This window comes from Molothrus ater, chromosome 6 (genome assembly GCF_012460135.2).
Source record: "Molothrus ater isolate BHLD 08-10-18 breed brown headed cowbird chromosome 6, BPBGC_Mater_1.1, whole genome shotgun sequence".
Lineage (NCBI taxonomy): Eukaryota > Metazoa > Chordata > Aves > Passeriformes > Icteridae > Molothrus > Molothrus ater.
This window is the reverse complement of record NC_050483.2, coordinates 36,232,594-36,252,151: the sequence shown is the minus strand read 5'-3', so window position 1 is coordinate 36,252,151 and position 19,558 is coordinate 36,232,594. Positions and strand designations below refer to the sequence as shown.

Here is a 19,558-nt window from a genome sequence, read left to right as displayed (position 1 = left end):
AAAAATTATTTCCCCTCTGTGTCAGCTCTCCAACCATTTGTTAACAAACGGGCTCTCCACTACTCAAATGGACTTCCAGCCACATCTCCATACCAAACTTGCTCTACCAATCCATTAAGCACTTGCAGAAATCTACCATTCAGTTACTTTTTTGTGACTATTCTCTAAAAATGGAAATCTTTCCCACCCCAACAGACCAGCTATTTGTCACAGTAACAAGTTCAGATATGATACTGCATTCTCCTCTGCAGCCTGCACTGATCCTTAGATCCTCCTTAACAGAAAAGTTATTCCCATAACTACAATTTAAAACAGGGGTCTTTGATCTCTGCTCTCCTGGGGCATCCTGGGTTCAGGAGGGGTAAATGGTTAGAGAAGGGTGAGGGGCTCTCTGCCTGGGTCCTGGAAAGCAGTAAAATTTTTATCCATCTCTTTGCTGTAGGAACCCTGGGGCATGCTGTAACTGACAGCTGAAAAACTCATAGATCAGCATTATTTTATCTCCTTATCACATCCAGAAGGTGGGATGCTAAGACTGACTGGGCGAAAACAGACTAAATATGGAGCCAATGAGTTCAAGACAAGTTTATGAAATGTGATGTACTGAAAATATGGGATCAATTGATATCAAATTGCTTCTTGCAGAGGAAATTCAGCTGCCTCTTTCAAAAATTGAGCCTGTGATAAAACAAGCTATAAATCTATATAACAACAACAACACAACAACAAAAACAAACAAACAAACAAACAAAAAATTAGCAATTTGCTCCATACAATTAACCCTGAGGCCTACAAAGCAAACACATCTTCACTTAAATGAAGTGTCTTGCAAATGGTTAGGAATGTAATTTTTAATAGTGCCCTCTGAAAACAAGTAGATGGAATTATCAATGACCACATATTACAGCACAAGGATATCAGTATAGTCAATCTAGTATCAATTTCTGGAAAAAGAGATAAAACTGCCTGAACAAGGTTACTTTATTATTATTATATTTTATTCACATAAAATTATTTAAAAATATATTCCTGTTCGCTCAGTTCAAAATAAGTTTTTGCTCCCAATTTTTAATTTTGCACATAAAAATAGGGGGAAAACCCAATTCTTAATATGATTTTAAGGAAAACAGCTTTCTCACAGAAAGCAAACCTTGAAGCATTCTCAAATTGATACTCTGAAGTCCTAGTGTCACATATTAGAAGTGGCAAAGAGCCAAATTCTTATAGCAAAGCACTCTATTGGCCTTATCTGTGAGAATGCTGCTGTTATAGCTGTTTCCCTTTTAGCTACTGTAACAGAAACTATGCAGCCTATTCTGCATTCTAAAATTCATTTGGACAGCTCCTAAAAGCTGAACTAAAACAATGAGAGGAACTTTCAGAATTTGCTATCACTCATTTTCACATTTAACTCCAAAAAGTAATTTCTGAAACATAAAAGTAACAGCCTTGTAAATTGTTTTGCACCCCAGAATAAAGGTGCCCATTACTAAGGCTACAAAATACATGTGCCACCAGAGGGTTACCTCCAGCAGAAGACAAAATATGACAAGATTATGCAATATTTATTGCAAAGCAAGAAAGTGGCCCTATGTAAAAGCAAAGGGGCTGTTGAGCAGAGTTCTATCTGTAGACAGACAGGAATGTTAACGGGATGATAATGCCCATGCAAGGACATCAACCTAATTTGCAAGTATGAAACATAACAATTTATCAGTTTCTGTCCATGACTATAATTTCTATAACTAAGAAATTATTTTTTTAATGCTTAAGCATATTTTCAACAAATTACCTTCTGTGAATATATTACTAGATTTATACTAATTCAAAATTATTCCCATCATAATCATAATAAAATACCAAAATTTCCTTGTTTTTCCTACTACCTAGCTAAAATATTACTTTTAATGATTTTGAGGCTTCCAGTTGTTTCTAAGTTGTCACAACCTCAAAATGAAAGACTAAGGTATTTTAGTTTTGTTTACAATCTTAATAAATAAAATACATCATGCTAGACATTTGCAGCAGTGCAACTGGATTGGATTACTAATGGAAATAAGTATGCTTCTTCTGTCCTAAAATTAAGTTCACCTTCAGATCTGACTTCTTCAGCACAAAACTGCTGCTAACAAAATCAGTACTGAATTATTGCTAAGACATATATTTGTGAGATTAGGAAGCGCCTTTTGGAGTAGGATACATGTTCTTAGATAACAGAATTAACACAAGAGCCAATTTACAATAATTGAAAAAAGCAATGACACATTTTTGATTCTTGTCTTAGGGAATTGTGAAGCAGGAGATCTAGTAAAAGAAAGAACTTAATTGTGATACAAGTATGGTATTTTTCCTTAGATTCCTCTTTGTTCACAAGATTTCATAGCAGCTCATAAAGGAGGAATTTTCTATTTTCTTATTACTTATGTCAAACTAAAGTATCTCAGCAAGGCATCATATTGTCACTGAGGCAGGATTTACCTTGGTCAGAGCTTTTGAAAAAGTGAAAATTGGTTTTTAACTAGTCTTACAAGAAGAAGATTTAATAACTAGTAATAATAGAAAAACTTGGGTAAATAAGCAGCTTGGGGAAAACTTATATTTCTTTAAAATAGTTAAATTTTTCTTAAGTATTTCAAAAATTTTCACCTGGTTATTTTTATTCACTATTCAGGAAACACATTTAGTAAAATATGAAACTTATGTGCTGCTTTTAAGCTGATGGAATATTGAGCTCTCTCTTCCTAGCAGTCCTCTTTGCATCTGCTTTTCTTTCTGTTTTAAGCCATTCTTTTACTATGAGCCAAACACACTTCATGAGGTTATTTTCAAATTCCACATTAACACTTTCCAAACATTTATCACAACCAGAAACACTGAGAAATTGTAGAAAGTGCAGTGTCAGCAGCAGTCAAGTTCCTCAAGGACAAGAGCAGCAGCTGGAGTCACTAGCTAGGAGCTTTACCCTGGCCACAGAACAGCTAACTACTCTTAATTGCTGTCACAAGCTCAATCCACTTTCCAGAGGAGGTGAGGAAAGGATGGAGGGGAAGAGGGTGCTCACAGCTGCAGCCAGTTGTTACAGCTGATTCTTACTCCTCCATTCTGGTAGGATTGAACTGCAGCTGCAAGGACTCACAAAAAGACAGGCAGCCCCTCAAAAGAGAATTACCTTTTCAAAAAGTTTGATAAAAATAGATATGGTGATTTGAGAGTATGATACAAGAAGTTTCTCTGCCACCTGTTTTGTGCCAAAAGGAAGTCATCATCTAGTGGAAGGTACTGGTCCCTAGACACTCAACAATCCCATTCTTAAACAGGCCCTTGCAGTGTCGTTTGAAAGACAGCATCTTATGTATTCACAAACAGCTTTGATGGGCTTTGTTGATTTCACAGAATGAAGGGCTCTGTATCTGTCAGCTTCAGCTGGACTAATTTTCAACAGTACACAGACTCAAGGACAGAAACATTTTGCACTTACTAAGACAGTTCTTTCATCAAAGTCTGGAAGATGAGACCCACCCATGAAGCCAGACGGAGAAGTTTGAATCATTACACACTGCCCTTTACAGCTGACAGCTGTTGCACCCTTATTTGTTTAAGAAATTTCTCTTTCTGTATTTTCTACCCCTACTTTATATTCAAATATCTCTAGCTCAACTATTTCCCTACTAGTCATAATACTTCCCTTCAAATGCCTTCAAAAGTTACAGAAACTGTGCTTGGTAAGAAGGAATTTCTGGCCGTATAAAACTAGTCCTATATTGCAGATATCAAATTTGGCATTTAGACCAACATAACTCTTTAACACACATGTTATGAATTTTAAAGCATTTTGAAACCAAATAGAGATGGAGCTTTCTTTTCTGAAAACTTAAATGCCATTGAGGATGGACATGAAATGTTCTGAGGTGAAGAGTTCTCTGCAATGGCCAGGAAGACAAATGAATCAGAAAACTGAAAGAAACATTTACTGTGAATGTAATCTAAGAATTATATTAGTGAGATGGCCAGATCCTTATTTGATTATTCATTCAAATTCACCTCACTTTCCAAAGTTTATCTTTCTTCTCAAAAAGACTTCTCAGTGAAGTCCCATCTCATCTGAAGTTTAATGGAATAGTATACAGTTATTGCTCTAGCACATTGCACTAATACACTGCTATTATTTAAGAAGGATTATATAAGTTAATAAAAATAAAGTGATGCCTAGTTCCACCAACACAGGAGGGAAAATAATCACTGCAAGGGAAAAGAACCTAATTAAAAAGAAATGTTGCTGTTATACCTAATTTGACAGGAATCAAGATTCCTATTCTTGGACTAAAGCAAATCATTTTAATGAAGAAAATAGGCAGATGATATCAAGTATAATTTCATTCAAATACAGCAAAGATCCCTGATTCTCTAATTTTATTTTACCTTTCCTACAAAAAAATACCCATGTACCCAATACTGGCAAAGAGAAGTTCTGTTGGTAAAATAATGTTTTACCAAGTTTAAAGGCACTGATGTAAGTAAAATAATATAGGCAAATCCTATTTAGTTAGTTAAAGTTAAGTTCAACCCATTATAATTACAGTAATTGCTGTTCTCTACTCCCAGCAGTCACTAGAGAAGATGATTTTCAGCATTAGAAGAAAACAAAAAAAGCAACCTTATCCCTGCCAGCAGCTCCATCTCCACACACAGTCTTCTCAAGAGCATAGTAAAAGAATATAAGATTATTGCCTTACCTCAATTTTTTCCCATATGGTTTCATAATTCTCTTGATGTTGTATATCTTGCATCAGTTGATGAATTAAAGCTGATTTATTTGAAGGAGAAGTCTCATTCCCTGTGGGCTGAGTGGCAGCAGTCCTTTCTGACTTTTCTTCAATGTATTTTTTAATGCAAGATACAGGCATACAAAGATCTTCATCAGAGAGAATATCACTGAGAGGCCCAGATTCAATACTGTCACCTAAGGAGGATACTATATCACTTGAAGAACTTGGTGAAATTCTACCCCTTTTTTTGTGCTTTTTTGTCTGGTATGTTGGATACATTTCTGAATCTGAGTTCATTTCTGACAGCTCCCAGTCATCAATGTTTTGAATGGTTTCTCTTCTGGGCTTTTGGGGCAGCAACTTTGTCAAATTTTCAAGTTTTAAAGCTAATACTTCAGTCTGTTTGAGATGTGAAGGAAGTGCTAAATATTCATCAGATCCATACCATACCTCATTGTCTTTAGTGGTTTTTTGAGTATAGTGTGGTGTTGAAGATAAACTTTTATTTTTCTTCCTTCTCAGCAGAAGAGGGGATGAGCTGGAAAGCTCAGAACCAGCTGAAGAAGCACTATTTTGGCTACGCGTTGGTGAGCTGAAGGGCTCAGTTTTACCTTGTGATTGCCCATTTGGATCTCTCTGGTTACAAGAATCTGAGGATGCAGAAGAATCTGTTTCTGTCTCCTCCAGAGACTTAGAGCTATGAGAAGTAATTCCATTCTGCAGAGAACACTCTCTGTTTTTGACCTGGGTTGATGGAGCTGTTTTACACATACTTCCAGGTGTTCTGTCAGTTTTCACTTTCTCTGGAGAATCATGAGACTTCTTGTGCTTTGATTTTTCTTTACTGTTGTAGAAAGTACACTTTCCTAGAATTATGGGACTGTCTTTGAAGTGATTATTTATTGTGTAGTCAAGATTCTTATCACTTATTGTATTTAAGCAATCGTATGACTGACTAACTGCAGATGGACTGTTAGTATATGGTGGCTGTAAAGCTAGGCAAAGCTTGGACCTGTCTGGTGGATCTAACAATGAGGGTGTACTTCTACTCATTTCATTTTTAACTATTTGAGAGATTTGCCTTTTTAAATCGTTGGCTTCTATATACTCCTTAAACACATCATCTTTCAGAAACAGACCTCTTTTTGGCAATGTAGGCTGTGTAGGAGAGTCTTCATTATAGTTAAAGCAGTCTCTTATGGACCTCTTAGGTGTTGAATTTTCACAGTGAGAGTGTTTGGTATTTTCACCAGTGTGCTCTGGAGGATTGCACTCTGGATTCTTTGATATGGAAACTGCTTTGCTGTCAGTAGGTAAACCACCATTTTCAGAGAAAGGTCCTTTAGAAAGAGAGGAATTTCCAGAAGGAGATGCTAGTGAAAGATCATGTGATGCTTTCTTGTCTTTGGTTTCTTCTCCATCTTCTGCTGAAAGAGGTACATTATTTTCTTTCTCCTTCAAAGCTTCATTACACTGGGAAGCAATGGAATCTGTTGCTACTGCAAGTAAACCCACACTTCTGATAAGTCCTGGAAATTCCTTATCCATCTCGCTGCAGTTCCACGATTCAAATGATTTTGCTTTCCCTTGACTGGAGGTCATGTCATCCAGAGCCCCAAGCAACTCCTCACTAGGACTGTAGTCAGATAGTTCAAATGCAGTAATACCACAATCCAGGGACAAGTAATTTTGAGAACATTTGATGGTTAACTGTCCAGAATCATCAACTTCAGTTAAAGAGTCAAGACGATCCTGAAATACACAAAGAAATGGTTTTGGGGTTTTTTTTTAATATTAATTTTCATACACAGAACACAAAGTAATGAAACAAAAAACAATTCCTGTGTTTCACTGCCTAACATTTAGAGAAGGGTTCATCACTGACCTGTCTCTTTTTGCCCTGTAATAAGCTAACAATTCTGAAGTATTTGAGAATTAAAAATGGCTTCATTTCAGTCTGGTACAGCAAGTTACCTAAAACAGGAACTCACTTTTGTGTTGGAATTTTCCTCATTTAATTCTGCTTTCAGTTTTACTTACTGAGTAGATGGGGATTCAGAAATTCTATACAGCAGACTTGAAGTGTTTCCTGTGTTGACTACATCAAACAGGAGGGAGGGTACCTTGGGGGCAGCTGAGTGTACCAGTGTCCTTGTTAATCCTGTTTTCTCAAAAATCCATGTTGTTCTACTGTCTTTCAGTTGATTGGCACAATGTTTTTTCCAAGAATCACGCAGCAATGATGGACATTTGTTCCCATAATTATAAGATAGAGACTGCTAATTACATTTGACTTTTTTTGTAGCATTATCACCTGAAAATTTATTTGCCAAATATTTAGAGCACAAATAAAGAATGGCACAAGGAAAAGAAACTATAATGTTAAGCCTCCAGCCTGACATGCTCTCTTGTCAATATTTTCTCAATGGAAGTCCTTAAATCTCAGAAACATGGACATAGCCAGAGGAGACCATCTCTGGTGGCAAAAGAGATTTTAAGATCAAAGTCAAATTAATGCTCATAAATATTTCGGTCTTTTTTGAAGGACAGTAAAAAAATCTGATGAGATTAAGATCCAAAACTGCATGATAAAAAACATTCACAGGAAAATTTTATTTAGTATGCAGTGTAAAGCATATTTTCAGTATATCTTCTAAAATACAAGACTTTTGCTTATAGAGACTACTTTAAAAAAATATCATGAAGGGGAGAAATTCATGTTCTAGGATTCTAATTTTACATGCCTAAATCAGTATACTGGTCTTTCTTACCAGGTTTGTTCTCATAATAGTTTTTTGAATCAAACTCTAAATATAGGTTTATGTCTGAATTATTCTCTGGAATAACTTGTCTCACTACACTGCCCAAATCCATAGTTTAAAGACCCATAGCATCATGCTTGAAGAAGGTGCAGTAACCATGTAATATCTCCATATCACAATAAACTACATGGATTTGGTCTGAAGAGGAATCCTATTGATAAAGAAGGCTACTGTTTGCCAATGCCCATAAAAACATAGAATATCTGAGCCCTGTACTCCATCCACACACCCCCCACCTTTACTTACAGTAAAAATAGAATAAAATCCTCCAGCTAAAAATATTTATAGAAAAAATTTACTAGAATATTATCAGCCATAGTCTTGGACACTGGATGTATCTCTTCTTTAGCAAATTGTATCCAGATGTAGATTCCGTGCCACGAATTTGTCAACAGCACAGAACTGTGCATTGTCAACAGCACAGAATTAAAAGGGGAATTTTCTATAAATCTATAAATTCTATAAATTTATATATTGGAGCTGCATTTGTTAAGGAAAATAGTGACTAAACAAGCTGCATTGTCCTTCTAATCTCAGGAAATTATTAGAAACTGTAAAACCATACATAAATCAAAACCTTTCTAAGGCCCCAAAGGCCTTTATTTTTTCTGAATAATGAGCTCCATTCCTTTGTCTCTTAAAATGGGGTTATTTACATTAATAAAATTTACAATCATATGCATTAAAACATCCTACTCAGTCATTTTCCAAGCAGCCTCTGAAATGTGTGCTTCAGATGAGTTTTATTTAATGCCAGTATTATCACGCTTTTATTGTTTTTATCTCAGAAAAATATTAAATTTAATTATTTGTATAGCCACCAATAGGAATGCTGTAGTTATTTTTTTTTTCCTTTTCATGTAGTAATGCTTCCTTTAAAGATCCAAACACTAAAAAAAATCATGGGTAAGAGTAGATACAATTGTCCCTACATTCTATTTTATTTATTTTTTATGTTCATCAACTAAAGCCAGTATCATTATACCTCATAAAAAGCTTGAGTTCCTGAAGGTTAGAAACTGCAGAGCAATTTCGGTGGACCTATTCGAGCAATAGGGCAGGATTTGATATCAATTTTTTATTCTTGCTATTGCTAGACATTAAATTTATCAAATATTATTTATGTTTTAATTGGGGTGGATAAAAAAAAATAATGTCAGTATATTGCATGTCAGAGTACCATGTAAGCCTATCTGGTAACATGTGTTTTCCCTACTGAAAAATAATCTTTTCTTGCTCAGTCAGTCCTTCTCTCTATAGCAGGGATGGGTTTTACAGCAGCTGTAATCAGATCCAGATGGAACATTTCCTGTTTCTTAGTATCTGAATACGCAGCTTCTTTATATCTTGAAATTACCATGTCCTTGTCATAAAATAATGACTCCCCACTGACTCACAAACCTGGGTATAAAGACAAGAGTAGATTTCCTTCAGCCCTGCCAGCATTTTATCAGCAAGGGCAAAGCAGAAACTGAATCTGAAAGAGCCAGGTATGTACACACCAGGAGGAGGGGGTGTGGAAAGTGGTCCTGGGCATCTCTGAGCATTGATTTCTGGACCACCCCCTTCTTTGTGCCAAAGAAAAATATAAAACCCAACATGGAGCAGAGAATTATTCAAATTCTCTTTGAACTTGAATGATATGAAATTCAGAACATGTCTAGGGGACTTCTGGCTTCCTCTGTAACACAGGTCACAGAATTCATGGCACTGATCTAGAGGTCTCTTTCTGTAAATGCATCTAACCATTACAAAAGCATTTTATCTTAATCTTAGGACTATCAAATGAAAAATCTTCAACATGCTATCTGTTAGCCATTAATTACCCTAACTATCAGAAATGTCCATCTTTAAGTTTAAAAAAGTAGGCCAGTAGTATCCTTGTAATTAAGTAAATTTAGTAATGATAAATTCAGAGGAAAAGGCATTTTAGTTAAATGAATTCAGCTTTACAAACCATTTACAGGTATGTAGATTTGGCATACAGTCACAGTAAACAGTGTACAATTCTTACATCACTGTTTCTCAGAAAAAATGCATGACTGCTTAAAGGCATAATGCAGAATTGCCACTTAAATAAAGACCACCATCTTGCTATAGGGGAATGTTGACTTAGGCTGGAAAGTTTTGGAAACATTTTGTAAGCTTCACATTTATGTATGCAGAAAGGAAATGTCTAAACTTTCACTGAAGAAATCACAGCACACTGAAATTAATTTTTGAACTGGCTGTAAACCCTAAATACCCAAGTGACCAGATGAACCACTTTGGAACAGATGGACCTCTGTAAGTCTTTCAGATCCTTTCAGAAAAATATTTCAATAAAGAGAAAACATTGCTAGAAAACATTGCCACTAGTATTACATTTCTGACAGTTGATCTTAATTTGCACTAATTTGGTTCCAAAGAACAGGTATCAGCTAATTTTTTTTTTTAAAATTAAAACCAATTTAGCAAAATATCTAGAAGGAAGTCATCCTTAAAACTGTCATCCTAGCAATTTTAAATGTGCAAGAGGAATGAGGCGCTTGGAATACAGATAAAACCCTTCAAATTGGATTTAGTTACCGTACCTCCTTAGTCTCTTCAGAAAACGCTTGCAGAATATCAGTCTGCCTGGTGTAGTTTCCATTGGCGTCCTGTAGCCCCTGGAGAATCCGTTCTCTCAGAACCAGGACAGAAACACGTAGCTGGTGCCAGAGCAGTTGCACGGTATGGATATCGACTATCACATTGACAGAGTAAGACAGAAGCTTCAGGGAAAACTCAGTCTCTAGTAGAGCATGAATTTGTTCAACATGATCAGATATATCTTCACAAATATCCTGTAATGGAAAAATAAAGTAGATATTCAGCTACAGGCATGGTCCCTTCATGGATCAGATCTACTTTTCATGTACTTTTAATTAAATGCAGAATAGATGACATCCTAGAAGACAGCAATAGCAATGAAAGTGGTTGAGATTGCCAAGAGCTATCTCCCTCTCTGCTACACACACACACATACCCACCATTAAAATGCCAGGAATCTGGTCTGTGCCATCATCAAAAAAAATTATTTTGGACAGAATTTAAATCTAACCTCTATCACCAAGAAGGACAAATGTCTGGGATAGACTCAATGGGAATAAGCTATTTCTGCTACCCATTGCTGTCTGTGGTGGTGACAGGGCACTGATTTTTGCATAGTCCTGCTCTGGGCACAAAACTGAACAGAAGATGGGTGGAGAAGGAGAAAGAGGGAAAACAGAGAAACTGGAAACACCTATGTTGAGGAAGGAGAAAGAAAATATGGGTTACCAGGTTATAAAGCTAAACTTTTAATGGGATGGTGTCCTCCAAATTTAAAATAAATGTTACAGATTATTAAGGTTGTGCTGCATACAGAGTAAAATAATTTCAATCTACTCTTCATTATCTTTGTGAAAGGACAAATCAAAATGCTAAAGAACATTTAGGCATATGCTATTGGGCAAACAACACTCTGTAACACTTCTGTTGGAAAACTATGTGTAAAAAGCATGTTATATACAAGCTAGGAAATGTGACTAAAATACTGAAAAAAAATTGGCACTGGACCCTAGAAGATTTTTTCCAATGTCTCTGGTAGTGACTTAAGGTGAGTTAATAACATATTTAAATCCAAGACCTACTTACTAAAAAAAAAAAAATTAATTTAATTCAAACCTTCTGAAATCTTCTTTATAGATATATAAACAAAAGTGAAAATAATCATAATTTTGCATTTCAAATTTGTTATTGAAACAATTCTATCAGACAATTACAATGAAATCTTATGTCTCTGATGATTAGGGGTTTTGGACAGCAGTAGCATAACAGGAAATCAGTAAACTTGATTATTTCTAAATTAATAATAAAGTACAGTACTTTCTTTAATTTCAAATTTGGCATCTTCAGTATGAAAGTAAAGCCAAAGTATTTAATATATAATTGCATGTATGTAACAAATTAAGCCAAAATCAAATCTCTGGATAATATTAAATAATTTTGTACAACAGATAGTACAATATTAGCTGTTATGAGGTGCCATTGGTAGGGACTCATTTTAATAAAACACTGACAGTTACATCAAGTCCTCTGCAGGAGTAGTTCTCAGAAATGCCAGATGAGCCCAAAACTTTGGGGTTTCAATAAGCAGATCACTGTAGATGCATTGAGAGAAAGGCAGTATCTCTTCCTCTGTCCCTTCAGTCCCTTGCTGTAACCAGCATCATCTCTGTTTGCAGGTACAACGCACACAGCCTCACCTGCCAACATGCAGTGCTGCAAGTGCTCAGGGCTTTCAATATCCACACACTTCCAGGTGAGCAAATGGACACTCTAGTTACCAGATTAGTGTGCTCATCTAATGCTACAAACATGCAGACGGAGCTAAAACTCTCTGAGCTTTGGAAAAAGATCATATTTTCCATTTAGCCAACTACAACTGATACTCAATTGAAAAACACAGCTGTAATTGTATGTTGTTTCAAATGTTTTAAAGAATATTTCTAATTAATTAGTTTAATTCAATTTGCATTTACTTCTTCAAGATTGTTAACGGGTTTTTTCCTCTTGGCCATAAAGAAGTTTAATTTTCATTTCAGTGATTAAAAAATAGATTGTGTCCAGTAACTGTAATTTTGTAAATGAGACACAGTCTACAGAAAAGTACTTAATAGACCTCCATTTATACTATTTATGTGAGTGAGCTTAAGGATGTGCCAGACTCCAAAACAAGTTTTTCATATTTTCAAGCTTCACACATACAGTTACATGCTGAATTCAACTACCATATGAATTTTCAAAGTGGTTGAAAGCAGAAAGTCGTAAGAAGAACTAACAATGAACAAGTGTCTTCTGACAAATGTTTGATAATGTACTGAAAATACTGGCTAATGCATCTAGGTAATACTCTAAATCAAGAATTCAGACCCGCACTTCAGACAAGTTTTCTCTTGATGTCCCATTATGCTAGCTACAAAAGCATCTCAAATTTCTGAGTAGACAAACTTTCCACAACAAACCAACTCTGTACTGAAATGCAAATCCCAGCACCACTTGGGGTTTGAAAGAAGCAGATATTCAACACACGCTGTTAATTTTTGCATGGCTTGCTAGAAGTTGCTCGTTTTTCCTCAAAACGCAAAGTCTACTTACTTATAGATTATTGTGGCACACGGCAACAGCCAAGTGCTTTATGTACTAACAAGATAATTAACAGCTCCTTACAGCTTCAGTAACGTGGAGAGAACCTAAGTCTGAACTTGGTCACATCCAAAATCACATTCTCTGATCTTATCATAGAAGACTACCATGTCAGTAAAGGACAAAGCACCAGCTCTTAAAGGATTTAGGTTATAGACAGTAGGGTGGCTTACATAAAGCTTGTAAAAAATGAATTTTGGGCCCTACTGATACCCCCTTTCCTCAATTTTAACTGTCATATGATGGTGAGAAGGTGAAGGCTGTGCCAATGACAGAATAACTGTGTAAAAGTTAATGCTAGCCTTCAGGAGAAAATAATTACAAAGAAATGCTAACTTTTGCCATGTAAGTTAATTCTGATTAGTGTTCAGCAGAACAGCTTTAATAAATCTGCATCCCATTTACTTGCATCTTTTCTCTACACTTGACTGGCACAAATTGGTTTTTTCCAGCATATTGAGAGGAAACAATACCATGTCAAATCCAGTTGACATTTTCTAGTTACACTTTTTACTTTTACTGTACCTGATGTCTAGATTTACATATAATTCAGTAAAATTAAATATTACAAATAGCACAGCTTTGATTTTAATAATTTTCTGTAATGATTCACACAGTTCAAATAGTGTACAAAAAAAAGTCATGTAAAAGTTATGTAAGTTCATGATTTTATTGAGGCTCAGTATCAAGAACTGGTGCAACATGGTTTCATTCTCCTCATTCTTCCTAACTCCTTGTAGGTGACAGCATTAGATTGTGCAAAACCAGCAGAACACTGTTTTGTGCCTTTCTACACTTTGTATTTATAAATAAAGAACAGCAGTGTCACGAGATAGTGCCTAAAGGCTGCCATGAGTGCCAATTGCTCTTACCAGAAGTGGCAGATAGATAAAATAAATCATGCACTTTTAAGTAATAATCTATTGGCATCTCTTTGCAAATAAGCATAGTTCCATGTCAACAGTGATAATATAAAGCCTATACATATATGGACAAAATCTCCCCCATTTTAATAGTATATTGTTTCATATCATAATAATATAATATAATTTAATTTTTAGATAATATAATTCTATTTTTAGAAAGCACCATTGCCTAAACAATTTTTATAATCATTAATCTCCCATGTCAGCTAGGCTCTTTCATTTTTACACTGCTTCATAGGGATATTAAGGTAAAGATTTTATCATCCTGTCATGGGCTTTCCTGTAGCACTGACTGTGGAATTTCTCAGGCTACAGGGGTTGTACCCCATTTGGCTGCCAACTGCCCACTTCACTCAGTCTTCCAGACAGCTGATCCTGTAATTTGCAGCTGCTGAATCCTTCTGCCTGCTCATAGCCCTCCATGTCAACTAAAATAGCCTGAATCACAAATACTGCAGTCAATGAAGAAAAATAGTATAAACAAGAGTCAAGAGTCAATGAAAACCACCTTGATGTTGACTTTAGAAGTATTTTCTCTCTGGTCCCTAAGAATTTGTAATAAGATGTACATGAAACTACTGAAAGATGAAAGGTTGGAATATGTTGCTTTAGAGTTAGTATCAGTGACAGAGAAGCTATACTGGAGATTTTTTTTCTTTCATCTTGCAGGAAAACCTCAGCAGGAAAAACAGATTGCTACTGCATCTCAAAACTGCTGTACATGTAAATATAATCTATGATTTAAGAAAACGTCTATCTATTTGGTCTTTCTTTTAAGTGCTTTTTAATTCTTCAGAAGACAAATATTCCAATCAAAATGTACAAATTCTTCTCTTCAGAAAAAAAAAATTTGAATATATGCCACAGGATTTTTAGATTTGCTACTTTAATTTGACTTGAAAATTATAAATTAACTCTCTGCACTGCCCTTTTATGGTTATACATATATAAGAAAGGAAAAGAGATTTTTATTTCTGAACATCTTTTAGAATGGTATTTTTCCTTTAAAATGCACTCTGACTTCACAAAGAAATTTTCTGATTTTTCTCATCCCTACCTGCTGTACATTGTGTTACAATAAAGATAAAACTGTTCTCTTCTATTACTGGTAAAACCTTAAAAGCAAATGCCACACATAATCTTTTTCAGCTATTTTTAACTAAACAATTAAGTCAAACAAAATAACCATACATGAAAAATCCAGACTTTGACTAAGCAAAATGAACTGCCAAGGAAAGGCCTGGACTGACTTCGAGTTACAGGTTACAGCCTGTCAAAAAGCCACAGAAGTACTACAGTGCACCTTGGATGGCTGTGGCATTCAGTGACTCAGGGAAATGAATGCAAAATACTGGGTGAAGAATGCAAAGGAAAGCAGCTACCAGGAGGGCTCTGAGATCACCGACCCTTGCTGACACTGACAGCTTGGAAATACCTTGGTCCCCAAAGCCTCTCTCCTCTTCCCTCAAGATACCACACATACTACTGATAGTTTCTTTTCCTGGCCCACCATCATTTTCTGCACATTATTCTCTTTTCCAGCTTGGCTTTTATTTTGATAAATTCACTCTCCTTATTTTAAGTGAGGAACACTTTAATCATTGCAAAATTCCAGTAAGTGGATCTAAGATGATCCACTTTCCAATATACGAATATTGCTGTTGAAAAATTCTCAAAAAAGTTTTGAAAATAAATATTTGCTTTGGTGAACTCTAAATAGGCATGTTTCAACTGTGATTTTTTTATCTCAGGAATTGGCGAGTTACATTCTTATATCCCTGTACTTAGAAATAATGTGGAAAAGATGTCAAATCATCAGTTCTTTGACAGAACTGCTAAAATAGCAATGGTTTCTATGCAATTGTAACAAACACAGAGTTTCTCTGTGATAATTTATTAGTTGATTATGTGTTTTATTAGTTTATTTGTTGCATAAGTATATTGGTTGACTATTTTTCTGCAAGGAAAATGAGCAAGAAGAATGGAGAAGTAAGATACAGTATCACACGCCAAGCACTTCAGGCCGAGGAAAAATGCCTGAAATGTTAATGGTGAAACTCCTGTCCTGGGATTCCAGCAATTTGCATTTGTTTTGCCATATGGACCATTGCTGGGGGCAAAGGATCAAACATACTGGGAACATGCAAAAGAATCCTTTTGTCCAGAAACAGGGCAGTTGCTGCTGGAAGTTATTCCAGATCACTTGTCAGGACCAGCTGCAGTGTCTTACAAACCTAGGCCAGGCAGTACTTTTTCTACAGGAGAGAATGGCTGCAGGGAAGAGAGGCTGCCATCAAATGTTTATTTCCCCTACTAAATTTAATCAGTAATTTAATAGAAAAAGACTTTCTGAACACAGCATTCACCACAGGCCAGATTCTTAATTACAAGGAAGAATTTGGATCACCCAGGAATCTTCAAATAGCTGAGGCACTAAATCACTCTTAAGGCCTGTGGTAGAACTGAAAGTCACAGGAAAAGTTAGGGCAATAAATGAGAAATGAGGCACATCAGAACTGTATGGAAAGAGAATTGTGCACACAGGTCTGGGCTAGCCACTTCTGAGATATTCCTGACCACAGTAACATTGACACGTGAATTACATTTGTGAAAAAAACTGCAAATCCAAGGTGAATGTAGCAAAAAAAGTTGTTGTGGGAAGTGATGCAACCTCTGCAACTAAATATGGTTTTCACATTCCTGAATTTCCACTGGTTCTACTGTGCAATGTGCCCACAGTGTTTGGAGAATTTTCCTATTAAAGTTATCACTGTACAGCATTCCTTCTAGGCATAACTGTACAAATTTTCATTTATCTTAGTCATGATAAAGCAAACTGATTTTTATCAAGGTCTAACTTTGAATTTTTTAAAATAATTAAAACTTGATATTAAATGTCATATTTGTGACAATTGAAGTCTTGTTTTGTACTACATTCTGGAAGGCATCATTGCAGAGGTACTCTAGAACAGTTCTTCACACAAGAAGATAAATAGCGCTGAACTATGCAATAGAATAGTAGGTTTTGTTTCCAGCTGCTTCTCACAAAGAAGCAAAAATACCAAACTCTTATGAACACCTAGTAAACCAAGCAGTAGTAGAGACAAGTTGGAAAAAAAAATGCCTTCTTCAAATGGCTGTTTATTGGATTATGGCAATTATATATATATTACACTGATTATTTAAGATCACAAAGAAATAAGAAAAAAAATATGAGTTAGCTTTATACTAAGCATACTCATCATGTGTTATATATTCATATCTCTAAATGGAATATCTATTCATATTTATTAAATGGAAGAGAGATTTATTAAAACATCCTTCAAATACCTTGTAATCCTCTTCACATAACTCTTTTTCTACCATAATAGAAGAATGTAGAATATATTTTCCAACTCCCTTGATAGCTACCTTTGACTCTTATACGCTCTTTACTCAGCACTTTCTTGCTTTCTGTATACCATATATACTAAGTGCAATTTAAAAGCATTTCTAACTATTTTAAATTATTAACACATGGAAATAAAAAGTGAGGATTCAAATGGAAGTACATTTTCCTCAGAGTGAACATTTAAATTCTGCAGTAGCTAAGCCAACCAGTCCCTGGTAGCCTGGCCAGGACAAGGCAGATTTTGACCTCAAAGTGTAGAGAGCACTTCACTGGCTGTGAGGAAACCCCAACTACCATTCCAGACAAAAACTTAATGCTATAAAAAAATCATGTCAGCTATATGAAGAATCAGAAAGAAGACCACTCCTATTATTTGATCATAACTTCTATAATTCTATCTAAAATATGAAGTAGCTAGCAGAATTCAATGCTATTGTGTGAATCGTTCAATAATTTCCCAGCAAAATTGGTTATCCTTTTGAAAACAGTGAGCTTCAAACATCTATGCTAGCAAACTATTCACCCTGACAGTTCAGCTTTGAATGTGTTCCACTCTTGTTCTCTCATAATTTTCAGTTTGAAGATTTGGAATTACTCTTGGCATAGACTAAGAAAATTTCAATAATTGTTTAAGCTTTCTGCAGGGCCATAGGATCTTTATTGTCTGAGCTCTATTTTCTGGTCAGACAATCCAAATAGGTGCACCTATCTTATTTTTTCAGTTTATAGATTTTTTAGAAAGACTCAGGTTAGTATTAAATTCAATAGATTTAATTAGGGTCTTTGAGAACAGCTGCTCTCAAGAGAAGACTTTAGGTAAAAGAGAAAAAAATCTTGGGAAAAAGTCTTGTTCTTGAAATAATGAAGTTTTAAATTACAAACGAAATGTATCCTTACATAAATAGCACAAAGTATTTTGCACAGCACTGAACTACTGAATGAAAGGAACTTCAAGTTCACACATGAGAAAAACTCAGGCCTTCTGCAGAGGCATGCAGAACACAACAGAAAAATTTTAATCAAAATATTTTGACTTGCTTAAGCGAAAGAACACTAACCCCATTCACTCTCTTTGACTGACGCTTAGTGACTACAACAGAATTTAATAAAGGATGGTGAGACTCTACTCTCATCTCAAATGAGACATGAAGAGTCAGAAGTGAAGAACTACCATCTGTGCCAGGTCTCCTATAATGAAAATTGATAGCATGATAGGAAGTTTTCAAGATAAGTGGCTGTTTATATCACTGCAGCTAAGCCTCCAAGAGCTTCTGTGACATGTCTTTGAAGTTATTTTCCATCAGTCATTATTTAGGACAGCAAAAGGGACAGAATCTCTCTTGGTCTTTATTACCAGACTTCACTTTATTGGCACTGTGGTTCACTTTTATGTTGTTCATTGAATCATAGAATCATTTTGATTGGAAAATACTAAAATATAGTATTTAATTAATGCAGTCTTATGGGAATTACTGGGAATTTTTTTTTTGCTTGGTTTAGAAACATGGAAAAGAAGCCTTAGAGTCTATTTTGCATGCTGCTTGATGTTTGTGACCTTCCTGCCCTCTCTCCTGAATGACAAATATTGAAGTCAGTTGGAAAGCTGTTGTAGATCTCCCAATGAGTTAGTAACAATTCCAAAGCACTTAGAGCATCTGGAGGCACTTCCTATACTCAAACAGCTACCACCTACCCAGCATACCAGGAGGATTCTTCCATTCTGGGTATCACTTACTGTATTGTAAGAGTCAGGATTAGAATGTATAAAGCTGTGCTAGAAAAAAAATCAAATAAATAAATAAATACCCACATGACACATTAAAATAAACAGAGACACAAAAACACACTACCAAAAAAAAAAAAACCAAACCAAACAAACCCCTAAATTTGCTATATTGAGGAAAAAACTATTCAAAAGACTGGACGAAAGCTATTTTACATACTTAACATCTTATGTGAATGAAGAAATAAAGAAATTAATTTTAGGAAAAATATTTATATGTCTTAAAGACATCTAAAATGTACAAGACTTTTATTCTAATTTCAATTCTGTAATTGTGCATGAAGTTTATTTATTTAATTATGGAAAGAACTCTTTGGGCAGACTAATCAAGTGTCTTATCACAGAATCAGAGAATGGTTTGGGTTGAAAGGGACCATAAATATCATCTCATTCCAACCCTGCTGACATGGGCAGGGACACCTCCCACTATCCCAGGTTGCTCAGAGCCTCATCCAACCTGGCCTTGAGCACTGTCTGGGATGGGGCAACCTGTGCCAGAGCCCCAAAACCTCCCCAAGAATATCTCTTCCTAATATCTAACCTAAACCCCTTCTCTTCCAATTGGAAGCCATTTCCCTTGTCTTGTCACTACAGTTCCTGATGATTATGATTTTTATGATTCCTGATTAAATGATATATTAAAAATTGTTCCTCATTAGTTT

General features: G+C 35.4%; 1 protein-coding gene across 3 annotated transcripts in view; it reads right to left on the bottom strand.

Annotated features, from left to right (window-relative positions):
- AKAP6 (A-kinase anchoring protein 6) overlaps window positions 1–19,558 on the bottom strand; it is a 256,262-nt gene that overhangs the window by 167,899 nt on the left and 68,805 nt on the right. For all 3 annotated transcript variants that reach the window (XM_036384804.2, XM_036384805.2, XM_036384806.2), the window contains exons 3-4: window positions 10,162–10,413; window positions 4,734–6,518 (exon numbers count right to left, since the gene is read on the bottom strand). In XM_036384804.2, coding sequence (XP_036240697.1) covers window positions 4,734–6,518; window positions 10,162–10,413 — 2,037 coding nt within the window. The remainder of the gene's footprint in view (window positions 1–4,733; window positions 6,519–10,161; window positions 10,414–19,558) is intronic.